General features: G+C 41.5%; 2 protein-coding genes across 2 annotated transcripts; both read right to left on the reverse strand.

The window, feature by feature from the left end:
- Nucleotides 1–701: 701 nt before the first annotated feature.
- LOC123402714 lies at nucleotides 702–4310 on the reverse strand. Its single transcript, XM_045096667.1, has 6 exons — nucleotides 3951–4310; nucleotides 3347–3469; nucleotides 2277–2456; nucleotides 2120–2201; nucleotides 1268–1332; nucleotides 702–1162 (listed from the first exon to the last, which is right to left on the reverse strand). The coding sequence occupies exons 1-6, from the start codon at nucleotides 4239–4241 to the stop codon at nucleotides 860–862; spliced, it is 1044 nt and encodes a 347-aa protein (XP_044952602.1). The 5' UTR covers nucleotides 4242–4310; the 3' UTR covers nucleotides 702–859.
- A 3095-nt stretch (nucleotides 4311–7405) lies between these two features.
- LOC123401147 (prolyl endopeptidase-like) lies at nucleotides 7406–14106 on the reverse strand. The gene is made up of 12 exons (XM_045094879.1): nucleotides 13838–14106; nucleotides 13530–13749; nucleotides 12935–13135; nucleotides 12743–12813; nucleotides 12519–12675; nucleotides 11286–11879; nucleotides 10242–10622; nucleotides 10057–10132; nucleotides 9898–9961; nucleotides 9122–9257; nucleotides 7924–8037; nucleotides 7406–7835 (listed from the first exon to the last, which is right to left on the reverse strand). The coding sequence occupies exons 1-12, from the start codon at nucleotides 14086–14088 to the stop codon at nucleotides 7770–7772; spliced, it is 2331 nt and encodes a 776-aa protein (XP_044950814.1). The 5' UTR covers nucleotides 14089–14106; the 3' UTR covers nucleotides 7406–7769.
- Nucleotides 14107–15349: the final 1243 nt, after the last annotated feature.

The following is a 15349-nucleotide window of genomic DNA, read 5'->3' on the forward strand; positions in this document are numbered from 1 at the left end:
ATTCATCAAATATGTTCACCAACTCTACAGCAACAACTCTTCAAATCCTAGGGAGCCAAACTCCACTTCAGCGCTTCGTATCATCCTAAACAGATGGAAAAACTAAAAGGGCGAACGGGTACTTGGAAAATTACTTGAAGTGCATGGCTTTTGACAAACCCAAGAAATGGCATTCATGGTTGGCATTAGTTGAGTGTTGTACAACACAAGTTTTCGTACTTCTCTGAAGATGACAACTTTCCAAGCACTGTATGGGTTCACACCTCCTACGGTAGCCAATCTAACCTACCCGATTCTATCAATGACGATAGCCCCACATTACTACTCCCTCCGTTCCTAAATAATTATAGTCGGGGAGAACTAGTCTAGTTCTCCCCAACTACAATTATTTTGATACAGAGGAAGTACAAAACATGTGCCTAGCATCTTAAAACTATCAACAACAACCTGTTGAGAGCTCAGGAGAGGATAAAATACTATGCTGACAAAAGCAGAAAAGAAAGGGATGCGCTTCCCTTGGCATTCACTGGAATCTGGAACTATACTCAAGGTTTTATGGCCCATTCAGAGTATTAGGAAAAAAAAGTAAGTGTGAAACATATCGTACAGCCCAGCAAAATCTTACAGCCTCAAGTGCATGCCAGATGAAATTTGCACCTTCTGATGGGCAAGTAAACATGAAATCTTATCCTGGGAACATATTCAGCAACAGGGATCGCCTCGATGCACTCATCACTTGCCCTGGTTTAAACAAGGCACAAACACAGGGGCTGCAAGTTCAGCTCCAAGAAATACAACCACCATCAATTTTACATGTGCTATTTACACAAGGGTAAAGTGCTTGTGTTTTGTATGCTACCTAGTTCGAAACTGATATCTTTATGAAGACAACAACGTGCAGTACCAAGATATAGAGAACAAAAGCAGACCTAAGAATCATTAGCCTTTTCTGGCCTTCTGTTCTAAAACCGCCAGATTGGCCGGGTTTACGGACAGCTTTGGCGCCAGAATCTTCATCCCCGCTCAGAAGTCCTCCGCTGAACCGGTTCCGTGCTGCACCCGCTTCGCTGGACCCGCTGTGAAGATTTCTCTGTATATTGTTCAACCTTTCTAGATCCTTTTCTTTGGCATGTATATCAGTGATGAGCCTTTCAGCTTGAGCCTAGAAAGTAGAAGCCAAAAAGTATGTTTTAAGATATTAGGAGTGAAGTACGTTTGAGAAATTAACAAGATACTGCAGTTGGTAGACTGAAGACTTTGAGCTCACTTGTTTAGCTGTCAACTGTTCAATGAGGCTATGTAATTGTTTCTCCAGTACCTTCTCCCTCTGGGCTGCACATGTGAGAGAGGACAACCGATTTGTACAAGACGATGTAACAGCACGTATAAATTTTCGGTGGGTATAAACGGACATCACTTCTTAAGAAGAAAGGAAAATCAGTTAACTAGTTGTCTTTGGCTCGACATCCTACGAGGATCTACAACTGAATTAGGTTATAATTAAAGTATGTTCAGTTTATGGCTAGATTCAAATAACGGTGTTATCAAGTGTTTATTTTAAAACAGAGATATAAAATCCCAGCCATTTTATATCACAAATGGATCACCACACCATCACCACACTGAACAGAGCTCTGACACTAACAGGTACCACCATCCTTTAAGCATCATGGATTCCGATCCATGGACCTTGCAGGCGGGTTAGCTGGTTGACCACCTCACAAAATACAACAATGCCACAACTAAAAAAGTTCTAGTCCAGCAGAAAGAAATTTGGAACCCAGCTCATCAAAATTGAACACTTCGATCATGTAAGTACATGTTTGCATGATGCAATACCAAAACTATCTTAGTTGCACACAATTTGGTGCTTCTTAGTTAAAAAAAAAGGTGCTTCCACAAATACACATGTAGCTTTAGTTGTGTTGTTTACACTTCATTAAAAAACACTAGCCTAAGTAACACTTGATTTAGGCTGTGTGCCGTTTTGCACAATCATACATTACCAGGGATAGGTTATAAAGTATGCAAGGTAACAGCTCAACAATCTATGATACCTATACTAGTGCAAGTAAAGATGAAAAAAAATAGAGCTAGTTAATATTCACGGGGAAAGTACCAGGACTTGGATTTTTCAAAGATTCTTCTTCAACCGAGGACCATACTTTCTCCAATCTTTCTATCTTGTCTTCCAATAATTTCTGTGTAAGGTGAAAAAGTCATTGACAACCGAACATGCGTTTTTGATCCACAAAAGATGCTATAAAATGTCATACCAACTCCCCCTTCTTCTCTTCCAAGTCTTTAGACTTGAGATTCATCAACGATTCAGCTTCTATCAGAGCATTTCCAGTAGCTTCCGAAGCAGACATTGATGATTTATCTTGAGCAGCTTCTTGGTCCATGATAGCATTGTCAACCTTTGCCTTTAAATCCAGCTCTGCAGTTTCCATTTCCTGCAAATATCATATTATATTACGGTGTTATCTGTTGTGCTAGCTCCTGCACATTTGGCTGAAACAGGGAAGATGTGTTCAAGAAGAGCCTCTTCATGAAGGTCCTGCTGGAGCATTATTGATCGGGAAGTTGGAGATAAGAATAATTAGTTTGAGTTAGATGGGATTGCTAAGGATAAAGCTCAAGACTTGGAGTTAGATTGTATTGCTAGAGATAGAGTTTGAAGAAGATTAAATTGCCAAAGGTAAGTTCAAGCCTTAAGGGATAAGTCAGAGTCGGGCCTATAGAAAGGCCATGCATTGTATCTAATGAGATCAAGTAATAAACGATTAACTCCCACCCATGTAAAGTGGTGGATCAAGGTTCACAACAAATATGATTCAATAGAGGAATATTGTTAAAAGTCAAGAATTAGAGAGGGAGAAGAATCACACTAGAGAGGCAAGGTTGAAGGCCCACTACTCCGGTATTCTTCTTTAATATCAAAAGAGTACACAGTAGTCATTTATAAATATAGGACAGCTCTTAATTTGAACCACATGTTGGATCCTAATTTAAACTGCCAGTCCTAATCTATAGAATCCTATCTCTAAGATAGCAATCCTAACTATCTATATTTCTTAAGAGAGAGCGGGCTGCCTGGTTTGATTATGGTCCTTGGCCCATATCACCTATGACGGAGACTACGGAAGGGACAAGAAAAACAGAGAGAAAATGACATAGGGGTACAGTGAGTACTTCAAAGGTAGAGGCATATGATAAGGGTAGAACAAGTACTTAAAAGGTACTCCCTCTGTTCCTAAATACTTGTTGTTGGGGAGAACTAGACTAGTTTTCTCCAACAACAAGTATTGTGGTACGGAGGGAGTACAACCATATGACAATGTACCTTCAGATTACTCTGGAGCATAGCAGCCTCCATCTGCTTTTCCTGAATTTTCTGGCGGCAATCAGATATCGCCTTCTCATAGGCGGTATTTTCTTCTTGAATTTTTACCTCTCTATGCAGTGCCTACAATGGTTATCAATTTACATTACAGACCATATAAGATGCGGAATTCTTTAGCCTTAACAGTACAAAACCATGACAGTGGTTCCGCTGTGAGTTGAAAACATTGACCATAGATGTCCAAAGTGATAAGAGCAGCTGTAATTTGTATGTCGCCTACCGGTATCGTTATTGCAGGTGAAAGGAATGATCCTAGTAAATTATCATTGTTATCAGCAGACAGATTCCAAAACTATGAAACAGAAAATGAGTATAAATGCAATCATAGCAAGTATGGCTCGAGCATGTCCTCTCACATTGGTAATGGAATTAACAGCTACGGATGTTCACATACGGGTAGCGCTTGTTAATCACGTAGTCAAATGGGACGTGCTAGGATGCGCTATTCTCCAATCGAAGGTTATTCACATAAAATCCATGTATGCAACATTGGATCTGCGAGAGGGGACGCGGAAAACTGGGGCGCTGAAGAAGGAAGAGCTACCTGCTCCTTGGTGGAGGAGTGGGCGTTGAGCTGGAGCGCGAGGGCGGCGGAGGAGGCGAGAGAGTGGGCGTGCAGGTGCGGCAGCCGCTGCGCGACGTTCGGCGGGGGCACGCGGGCGCGCAGGTCCTGGATCGCGCGCCGCAGCGACGACGCCCGCGCGTCCAGGTCGGCGGCGCGGAGCCGCTGGTCCGGGGTCATGGCCGCGGCGCGCTCGCGCTCGGCGGCGGCCTCGTCGTCGCTGTCGCCGGCGCCGCCGACCACGTCGGCTGCCCACGCCAGGATCCCCGCCATGGCTCTGTTCCTCCCCTTTTCCTGTTCCACGGGGGAGCGATTCTGACGACGTGAAAACGGGTGGATTCCTCCCCAACAGAAACTGAAGTCATTTCATCTAAAAAAAAAGAAGTCATTTTGTTCTTTTTCTTCCCGGACAACCACTGCCGACTTTTCAAACGTCTTCATCAAAATATTCAAACATAAAACTATAGAGAAACGTTTCCATACGGCGCGCCCGCCGAACCGACGCGCCGGTCGCTCCATCGCGCGTGCGGGTCATGCAACATTTTTCGCACGCGCATGCTTCGTTAGTCAATGGATGCAATATTTTTCGTCTAAATTTGTTGCAACCAACGTCATATTTGCTGTAAATGTTTTTGTGTTACACTTGTCCAATAAAAAAGCTGCATATACGTTTGGTTCCAACTCCAATTCGTCGGATTTTTCGTTACAATCAATGTTTTCTATTTTTGCTACAACCGTGTTAATTTTTGCTACAACTGGCATCATGTTTTGCTACAACCGTTCACTAAAAAGTTGCATACACGTTCACGTAGATATTTATTACAACCGGCGTTTAACTTTTACTACCACGCACCATCAGCTTTGTTTTTTGCTACGATCACGTAGATATTTTTTTCTACAAATTTTGTTTTTTGTTGCAAACGTTGAAAAAACTGCTGCATCACGGCGAATTTTGCTGCATCGAAAGAAAAAATGTTGCATGGAGATCCAACAGTGCGGACGCGCGAAGGTTGGTGGATCGTGTGGCCCGCGCGCTGGCTGCCGAAAGTTTCGGCCGACGCGCCGATGCAGAGCACTGGCCAAAACTATATGCCACGGTTTTGTTTGTCTTTAACAACGGCGAAAAAAAACCTCCCGTTCACTATACAAGACGCGGATTTTGTTTCAAATGTACAAATATGAATGGAACCAAATTGTGATTGTATGGATAGGAGCATCACTGTACCCGGACCAATTGAAAATAAAATCACCAATGTATCTTTTTATCTTTTTTTTGTGAGTAAAATATTTTTATTACTCAAAATTAGGTATTACAATCTTGTATGACAATGCTCATGACCTCGTCTCGACCGAAACCAAGGTAAACCATGGTATGACCCTGAATTCTACCTAAGTTAGCGATATGGCTAGCATGATTGCCACCGCGACAAATCTTTTATTCTTAAATAGCTACAATCTATTATTCAATTTTTTTTTCATGCAACAATACCACATCATCAAATCATATATGTAGTCATAAGTTACTTTTTTCATTAATTTCTCCATGCCACATCAACAATACCACATCCTTTTTTTTTAATTATCTACCATATCAACATGTTTGCTAATTCTGAATGCATGATACGGACTAAATACCATCACTATGGCCTGCCTCACAAGATTTTCATATAAATTGTTTCTAGTGTGACCTTTGATTGTAGGATTTGCTTTAAAAACTATCCTATGAATCTTTCCTTACATTTTGGAGGACCGCGAACATTTTCCTAAAAATCATGTTTAGCCTTTTTTGAGAGGTTTCTTATGTTTTTTATGATGGGTTCGATTTTGAACATACTCACGTGCATTATTATGATTATTTTGAGAACAACGTGTCTGAATATGCTAGACCCTTTTTTTAGGCAAAAAATATATCTAGGCTTACCAAAGTCCAGTTAGAAAAACCAAAGTCCAATCCCAGGCCCAACCAGGCGCAATCCATGGCCCAGAGCAAAAGCATGTTTTTTAAAAAAAAAAATAGTAACACAAGATTTATCGAAATCACTAATTAACAAATACACCTTCCAACAATTACTCTCACCTTCACAGGTTGCGACAAGTGACGCACTACATCACCTCCACATAAGTTTTTTCTTTTTCGTAGATCCGTATTTTCAAAATGTTTTATCTCCTAAACCGTGAGTCCAAATCTCGAACCGTTTTCACCGTTGGCTTTCTCGCGTCGAGATCTTCAAAACTAGATCCCATGTTGATAGGTTTTCATAATTTTTTTTTATAAAAAACCGAACGGAAAAACCATGCCTCTCGGTAAAAAAAGAGAGAGCAGAAAACGCGTTTTTTCCCTTTCGGGGAGAGGCATGGGCGTGCTTCTCGCGAAGGCAAAACCGTGTCTTTCGCGAAAGCAAAACTGTGTCTCTCATAAAAAATAGAAAACACGTTTTTTTCTTTCCGAAAGGCACGGGCGTGCCAATCGCGAAAGCAAAACCGTGTCTCTCATAAAAAAACAGAAAACACATTTTTCCATTTCCGAAAGGCACGGACGTGCCTTTTCCGAAGGCAAAATAAACCATGCCTCTCGCAAAAAAACAGAAAACATATTTTTTTTTCCTTTTCCAAAAGGACGGGCGTACCGTGCCTTTCATCCTCTCGCAAAAAAAACACGTTTTCCCTTTTTTTAAAATACGGCCGTGCCTCACTCAAAGACAAAACCGTGCATCTCATAAAAAACAGAAAACGTATTTTTTTTAAAAAAATTAAAAAATAATTTCCATCCAAAAGTTATGAAAGACTGGTGAAAAACCGGAACACCAAAAAAAGCCAAAAAAACCACTCAAAAAGGCGAAAGCGCGTGAAAAATTAAAAAATAAACAAAATCCGAAGAAAACGCTCAGAGCGAGACACGTGACGACGGCTGAAAACACGACAAGAGCGATCGCTGGGAGGTTTCTGAGAAAACGCTCGTTAACTAGTTGCTTCCAAGATTTACCCACACAAAAATTACCCACACAAAAATTATACCTAGGCTTGAGGCAGAAAAGTGGAGCCCAAGCCCAACCCACCTCAAACACCCGGTTTCAACAGGGGGCAATTTTGTTTATGTTTCTAAATTTTACCAATTTTTCTTATGCCATTCTATATTTTGACGTTTCACTTTTGTCGCTCTTAGTTTTTGAACAATTATCATAATTGTCATTCCGTGACAAAAACAACAATTTCAGAGTGACAAATACGATAATTGTCAAAGGCTAAGAGTAACAAAAGTGTAACAAAATTATTTTACCTTTGCCACTGTATGGCAATTATGATAATTGTCAAAAGCCAAGTCAAAACTAGAATGGCATAAGAAAATTGGCAAAAACTAGAGTGGCACCCTCCAAAGGGAGGCATGATGTCGTATATGGGCCGTTATCGGAAGTACATGCAAATAAAATGGTATGATATGCAAAGGAAATCAAGAAAATACTTCAAATGAGTATCAAGTATACCATGAGCCCTGAGGGCCAGGCCAGGCTGAGCCTATAGACTAAATCATTCCAGCCAGACCGCTTCATTGGTCCATTTCAAGTTTCCAACAATATTTTTCTAAGCAGAAACACACACCCTTCCACATATGGAAGAATATATAGGCTCGGGTAAGCTTGCACCACACAAACATTGGAAGTGTTGTCAACTTCAAAGAGTTGTGATACTTGAACTCAAAAACTGTTCAGCAGCTGAAGCGATAACAATCTTTCCCGTCCAGGATTACACCTTTTACCGTCTGAGTGTGCTCAGCGCACAGCATCTCCTGATGGACAGAATTAACTACTCAGTCCATGTAGCGCCCAACATCTTTGACATAAAACTGTAACGGTCCGCAGCCTCATCAATCTGAAATTGAATCCAAGGCATGCAATAAATAAGTGAACAAGTGAAACTAAAACTCAACTCTAGGATTTGAGAAGCGGTTTGTACAAACCAATTTTTTAGTCGGCCTGCCAGCTCCATGCCCTGACTTGCGGTCAATGCGGCCAATTATTGGGTTGGTCTGCGGGCTGTTCTCAATGCTAGTGCACAAGACATGTTGCATTGTCTGTGAATAGCAAACAAAGGAAAATGTATAAGAACAGTAAACAGGCAAGGAAACACACTAGCTAATCATCATATAATGCTTAGATATTCAAGATAGTTTATAACATCCGACATCAAACAGCGACGACAGGTGAAGGTTCGTGATTACAAGAACTTCTAGTTAGGGTCTGATCATGGTTTCAGCAACAGTAGCACCTGCATATTGCTTGACAGTCCATGTGACAACACACCAAATTTATCACTGACACTACAAGTGTGATGGTTGTAAAACTGATTTGTAAATGACAAATAAGAACCACAACAAGTTATCATTATTTGAACTGAAAAACTATTCTCATTAGAACAACAATACAACCAAAAGGACATTTCTACATTTCTTCAAAAAATGATGATAACCTAAAGTACAGAACACCCAAAGATCCTACTAAAAGCACCCAAAACTATCAGAAAACGAGCGGAAGCATAGATGCAAGATTAAATACAAGAAGAGAACCAGGAGAAGATGCCACTTATTCATTATAAAAGAAGTCAGCCTTTACTTGAATACCTTTCGGTACTTTCTCAAAATATATATCAATGAAAAGAGAGTATATAATGTTTATGCAGTTTATCAAATCACAAAGTTGTTAACTTATCCAACAAACTCAAGTGATACTCATGTGAACAAAAAACTTGATCCCTGGACAGCTGAAAAGGTCTTATATAAAGCTTAAAGTTTCCACTTTTACATGGATTAAGACATCGTTTTACAATATGAAATGAGAAAGATGTCGCTGTTGATAGCTGTGTTTGGCTTTTCGCCATGTGGTTATGCTTACCCAGTGAATTATTATGTTGAGGTATTTGAAGTTTTGAACAATGAAAATAGGACATAACTGATATCATGACAAACAACAAAAGTGTAAATCAATACAATATTTTCCACATTTACAGAATATAAGTTAAACTATATCATATCTATGCCATCAATTTTCATTTCGAATAGCAAAGAGAATACGAAGTGGTAATAGAACACTGATTCGACTCGAGAACTGCATGGTTCTATTAGAATGGAAAGGAGAAACAGACGCAGAAATTCTACTTACAGCCAACAACTTCAGCGAGTGCAATGGCACAACACGGTCATCATGATCAGCTGTCAACAGCATGGTTGCTGGATATTGACAATTATCACCAAAGCTTTGCTCCCAAGGTCTCCTCACGTTATGAAGGGGAGAATATCTAGTAAACAACCACCAGTAGTCACATAAGTACGCAAAAACACGTATCAGGAATAATTTACTTGAGCAAATACTAGAATGACGAAACAAATATGAGAAACAAAACAATTAGATCAACCGCCAGAGAAATAGCAAGCCACTCCCTAATTATATCCAAGTAATGAGCAAGTGCACTTTTACTGTCTGATCCTAAAGACGTCATTTTCCTGCTTGTGTTGTACTGTAGAGATCATGCGGCACTGTTCATGTGAGGTGAGCAGGATAATTCTATTGTTGGTTAGGTTTATTTACTTTTAGATATATTACTATATACTCTTATCAAAATATCTACCCTGTGTGAAGATGTAGGAGATGATTTTGTCAAGTAATATTCGATTAATCAAGCTAAATGTACAACTCAATGAAACTAGTAGCAGGTGAGCTATTTTGCTACAATTAGCTCCCAGTACGAGTCTCTAATTATGTAGCAATTAGTTAGGTGCTTCGCACCACCTCCTCTTTATTATGGGCCCAAGCACCACCAGTGCCAAAAGTTCAATGCTAAGATATTCTATGCGACCCCACAACCAATGCAGTAATGACTATATAATGTCTAAACTAATAGTGACAAACAGGTATGGAAATAACAAAAACTCTCATACTTGATAAGCCAGCCGAATTCTTCTTCCTTATCAGAACAACCATAATCTGTAGTCCAGGCATGACCTACAGAAAACATCAAACATCTACCGGTAAGCTGTATAAATAAATAGAGGTGAAGAACAGATAATCACCAAATCCACAACAGAACTAGAAAATACCGATTGTGAACTTGTGAAACCGAAGCATATCCATGACACCAACATGAGCCAGGGCACACCCAAAGAGATCAGGCCGCTGCAACACAGTACACAGGTTAAAGATATGCATGCCAAATATTGTATTCTGATATTACCATAAGATAAAGCTCATGTAGCTTCGTAATAAAATGAGGATTTATCCAAACCTGGTTAATACAAGCAGCAATAAGAAGGCCACCATTGCTTCCACCTTCAATACATATTTTCTTGCTACTTGTGTAACCAAAAGAAATAAGTTGTTCCGCACAAGCAACGAAGTCATCAAAACAATTTTGTTTCTTTGCAAGTGCTCCAGCTTTGTGCCACTCCTCCCCATATTCTCCGCCACCCCGGATGTTCGCAATGCAGACAACAGAACCCATATTCTTGCATAGGACAAGACGACTAACGCTGAAAGAAGGGGTAATGCTTATGTTGAATCCACCATAACCATAGAGCAAAGTTGGATGTGATCCATCGAGTTCGATATCTTTCTTCGACATTATGAACATGGGAATCTTGGTTCCATCCTTACTAGGGACAAAAATCTGAAAAAAAACAATAGTTAGCAAAACTAAAACAGTAATGGTAAGTAACTACAGAACACACATACAGAAAGCGGTACTATTTCAAGACAGGGCAAAGAAGAGGCTACGGGCTTAAAAATAATTAGAAGACAGATCTCTAACAAAAACTTAAGTTCTCACGCCATTGGGCCTGGGTTTAATTAACCAGTTTGACAAACAGAAATTCCCAGTGACTGGTGGGAGTTCCGGTTCAACTCTGGAATTGCAGTGCTCTTATGCTTTTGCCTTTTGGCATGGATTATGTACATTCATAAAACAGGGGAAAGTTTTGCCTTAACGAAATGACAAAATAGAACTAGATAAAAACCAAGCGTGCTGGAAAACAAAAAGAATCAGCAACATTATCCGAAGGCAAGAGCCAGGGGGAAATCCAAATCCGGTTTGCCCCGTCGATATACTTTTAAAAATTGATTTTAACTCAAGACAACGTAACTTGCGAGAACGACCAACTCTACTCGTGAAAGTATGGGATTTGAGTTGGTGATCAATTTGTTAAAACTAAAAAAACATTTTTTTATGTTTAAATACTTGAACAGAACTTGTAATACCATCTACTTAGATAGGTGGTCTCAGATAATATTATCTTAAGTTAAATGTTAAAAAATTAGAGGATGCATGACATACCTGCTTAACTTCAAAGCTTGTGCGATCGAACCCAGGGACTGAAATTTCTCGGAAGGTCTTCATTTCAGGGATTGTAGATGCTAAGTTACACCTGTAAATAATACCCGGAGAAAGAAAGCTCGTGAAGCCAATAAAAACTTCCTTGTCTTCCCGTCTACAAGAGATCTCTGAAACAGAACCAATCTCCAGAGGCAACTGATGAAGGAAATTTCCAGTTGTAAGGTCTCTTATCTGCAGAGTATGCTTAACATCTGACATGTAACACACCACCAACTGGTTTCCATTAACCGCATCAGCTGACTCGAGCACATCTCTTTCATGCTCAGGAAGAACATCAGTCCACACCTCTGGGGTCTTTATGTTTACCCTTACCAGCTTATTCTTTGGAGCATTTTTATTGGTCAGGAACGTAAATTCATCACCATCATTTGCCACAACTTGATATTGAGCATCGAAGTTGTCTATAAGCTTGACAAATGGAAGCATTTCCTTTGTGTCTCTGAAACCCTCTATCCCTTGAGGAAGTGAAGAAATTTCACAATAGTATAGCTTGTTGACAGGATCACAACCATCATAGGTACCCAGTATGATGTACTGCCGACAAAACATAGGGTTAGGATAAGTAATTTCTTTTGTAGGAAATATAAACCTCAAGACATTTCAGTAATTATTAAATAGTTGGAGATACAAGTCCATAGTCCCACTGTTTTTTATGATTGGCGAAACATATGAAAACTACTTCAAAAGCATGCAGGTTACACCCTCCTTAAAATACCAGTGTGCCTTTCATTCTGAAAGTGGTTTTACCATTTTAGGCACTTTACTTCTGCAATTTTATTCCTTCTCTATTACTAATTTATTACATTTGGTGCTGGCCAAATGTGATTAAAGCATTAAAGGATTACAATGAAAAATTATTATATTTGGTGCTGCCTAAATGCTGAATGCTATGTTTAAATCATACACTCAAAGGTATTATTTTAAAAATTAAATGAAGATACATGTCACTTGTGCATATAATAGTAATATATGAATGAACAAAAGGTGAACCATTATTCTATAGCTATAATAAAAGGGCATATGGTATGCAATAATTTGTTTAGTTATTACTAAAATCGTTGATGGTCATAGATCTGAAGACATGAACGAAGATTTTGACAACCATGATGTAAACACACAGGAAAAAAAAAAAGAAGAACCAGATACTGTCTAAGAGAGGGAGGAGGGACATACCTTTCCATCTTCAGTGACCGATGCACCGAGGGAATGTTTGGGGTTTTCAGGATCTTTCCAGCATAGTATATCCTCTGACTGGTCAGATCCCAAGATATGGTAATATATCTGATGATTAAGATTGATATTTGTCTCGGTTCCAGCATCCAATTCCACTCTAATAGGAATGACAAGAATTAAGCAGTGGGTACTAATTATAAAAAAATGAAAGTTTATAGACCTACCCGGGCGCAGGATATCTGCCATAGAAAAACCCTTTCCCGTCATGCGTCCAACTTATAGATGAGAACTTCACCTGCATCGTCGATACCCACATGTAGGATTTTATTAAAAGAACCAATAGGTAAGCACTAAGCAGTACAGTTTTGGACAGAAACAATTTTACCAAGGTGCAGTGACTAGTAGCAACTACTTACCCAGGACAATTTGTCAGGCATAGCCTGCCTGTCTGCAATGCGCATAACACGAATAGTGATCCAGTCGCTGCCACTTTCACTTAGCCCGTAAGCAATGTACTTTCCATCCTCGCTAATGGAATATGTTGAAAGAGCAACTGTGCCATCCTTGCTTAGAGTGTTTGGATCCAAGAGAACCTCCGCCTCTCCTTCCAAATCATCCTGCATTGTCACCACAAAGCACGGTCAAACTACTGTACCAGTTCATCAAGAGCGTAGCAGAGCAGCACGATTTGAATGGGCACGCTGCAGTGTGACCGTAAAAGTACACAGAAATAATAATAATAATAATAATAATAATAATAATAATAATAATAATAATAATAATAATAATAATAATAATAATAATAATAATAATAATAATAATAATAATAATAATAATAATAAGCAGGCATATAATCGCGTGGAGATATTCCTAGCCGGGGAAGTTGCACGTGAGGCCAGATCATTCGGCCACCAATCAGGAGCACGGGAGTGACAGGAAAACAGATGGATGCAGCATATATTCGATTATACAAACACAAGCTCGATCTGGGCGTGTGGTGGGCAGGCGCACCTGCACGTAGAGGACGCTCTGGGCCTGGAGGCCGGAGTTGTGGAAGTGGAAGTAGTTGTCGCCGCGGCGGAAGGGCGCGGCGTGGCGCGGGTGGTCGAAGAGGCGCGTGACCTCGCGCCGCAGGCCCTCCCTGTCGGCGCAGCCGGCGAGCACGGACTCGGCCAGCTCCGCCTGGGCCGCCACGAACTCCTTGGTCTCCTCCGAGTCCGGGTCCTCCAGCCTGCGCCCGCGAAGCGCAGTCAGGCAACCAAGCCTCGAGTGAGAAGGAAAACCGCAAAGCGTCGGAGGTGCGGGTCGGTCGGTCTTACCAGCGGTAGGGGTCGGGGATCTGGGCGCCGTGGTAGGTGTCGACGACGGACTCGTCGCGGCGGACGGGCGGGTAGGCGAGGCGGACGGCGTCCCCGGCGACGGAGCCCATGGCGGCGGCGGCGGCGCGCGGGGGACGGGCGGGGCGGCGGGAGGGGAGCGAGAGGTGGGAGTGGGATTTCGAGGCGGAGGGGCGGCGTAGTGGCGGAGGGAGAAGGCGGCGGAGGGGGCGGAGGGATTTAAGTAGAAGCATTGTTAAACTGCGGGCTGCCGTGCTGGGTGGGGGCACACGCACCGCCGACTAGGACGGACGGACGAGGTTTGCTGGCCACGGGTGTGGGGGTCGATGACGTGTGGGCCGCGGATTGGTGGTCAACATCTTGACTCGGGGAGTCAGAAGCTCAGAGCCGTGCGTCAATTGAAAAGAGAAGAGATTCCGGTTGGAACGGGCACTCCCACTCCCACTCCCAGGGAAATCGGTTGGAGCTGGAAGATAAGGATATACTACTACAATTTGTAGCTCGAACGCACGTGGACTGTCGCGTCGACCTCCATCTACGACGAGGAGGCGCCTAACTTTTCATTTCGTAGTGCGGATGGTGGAATCCAAAGTGATGTTCCAGTCCCGAGCTCAAGGTTTAAGTCTTTTGCTTACGTTATTTTTAGATTTATTTCAGTATTTTCGACGACGCGGTTTCAGTGAAAGAAGACGTTTCCGTCAACGGCGAGGCACCTACGGTGACTTCGTGAATCTAAGATGATATATTAGCTCAGTCTCTCGAAGGTGCTCATAGGGATAGGGTGTGTGTGATAGCGTTTTGTAGGGGCGATTGTATGCGCGTATATATGAACGATTGTGTGTGTACTGTGTTAACAAAAAGACCCGGGCTCAAGTGAGCACGAGCTCATGAGCTCGAATGAATAATAAAAAGATATTTAGGAAATTCTGAATTTTGTTTGCATCAAAATAATAAAGTTGGCCGTTGATTCCTTTTGAGAAAAGAACTTAGGGTTGCCTCGTCTCCATTGGCCCTAGGGCTATGGAGGTGCGGTGGACCCCGACCGCTGTCGTCGTGAGGGATCTTGCTTTGTGTGTGTGTGTTTTTCTGAGTTTGTTTGGCATTTGTGTTCTACTTAGGAAGACGAGACGGTGACGACTCCTTGAAGATGGAATAATGTTCTTCTCGTCTAGCCTCCGTTCCGATGATTAGTCTAGCGTCGTCGAACGACGTGTGGTGGTGTGTCTGTGCCGGATCTTGCGAGATTCAGTCGGCGTTGGTCTTCGGTGGATCCATTTGGACCCAGTTTGTTCGTTCATGTGTCTACACGTTGGATTCTTTCGATATATACTTCACTTCATTAGCGGAGGTTGTTGTCCGGTGTGCTGGTTTTATGGGGCTTTTAGCAGGACGACTTCCCGTCTGTCCACTACAACAAGTTTGGGCTCCGATAAGGAATGGATGATGACAATGGCACGAACTTGATGTAATTGTTGTTATTTTTATGATAAATCG

This window comes from Hordeum vulgare, chromosome 6H (genome assembly GCF_904849725.1).
Source record: "Hordeum vulgare subsp. vulgare chromosome 6H, MorexV3_pseudomolecules_assembly, whole genome shotgun sequence".
Taxonomy (NCBI): domain Eukaryota; kingdom Viridiplantae; phylum Streptophyta; class Magnoliopsida; order Poales; family Poaceae; genus Hordeum; species Hordeum vulgare.

Coding starts and splice junctions, on each gene's coding strand:
- LOC123402714 (XM_045096667.1), bottom strand. CDS start 4,241: ATGGCGGGGATCCTGGCGTGGGCAGCCGACGTGGTCGGCGGCGCCGGC. Junction 1,333..2,119: donor TTTGAAAAATCCAAGTCCTG/GTACTTTCCCCG, acceptor TCACATGTGCAG/CCCAGAGGGAGAAGGTACTG. Junction 1,163..1,267: donor AACAGTTGACAGCTAAACAA/GTGAGCTCAAAG, acceptor TCTACTTTCTAG/GCTCAAGCTGAAAGGCTCAT.
- LOC123401147 (XM_045094879.1), bottom strand. CDS start 14,088: ATGCTTCTACTTAAATCCCTCCGCCCCCTCCGCCGCCTTCTCCCTCCG. Junction 13,750..13,837: donor ATCCCCGACCCCTACCGCTG/GTAAGACCGACC, acceptor TCGCGGGCGCAG/GCTGGAGGACCCGGACTCGG. Junction 9,962..10,056: donor GTTTCACAAGTTCACAATCG/GTATTTTCTAGT, acceptor TGTTTTCTGTAG/GTCATGCCTGGACTACAGAT.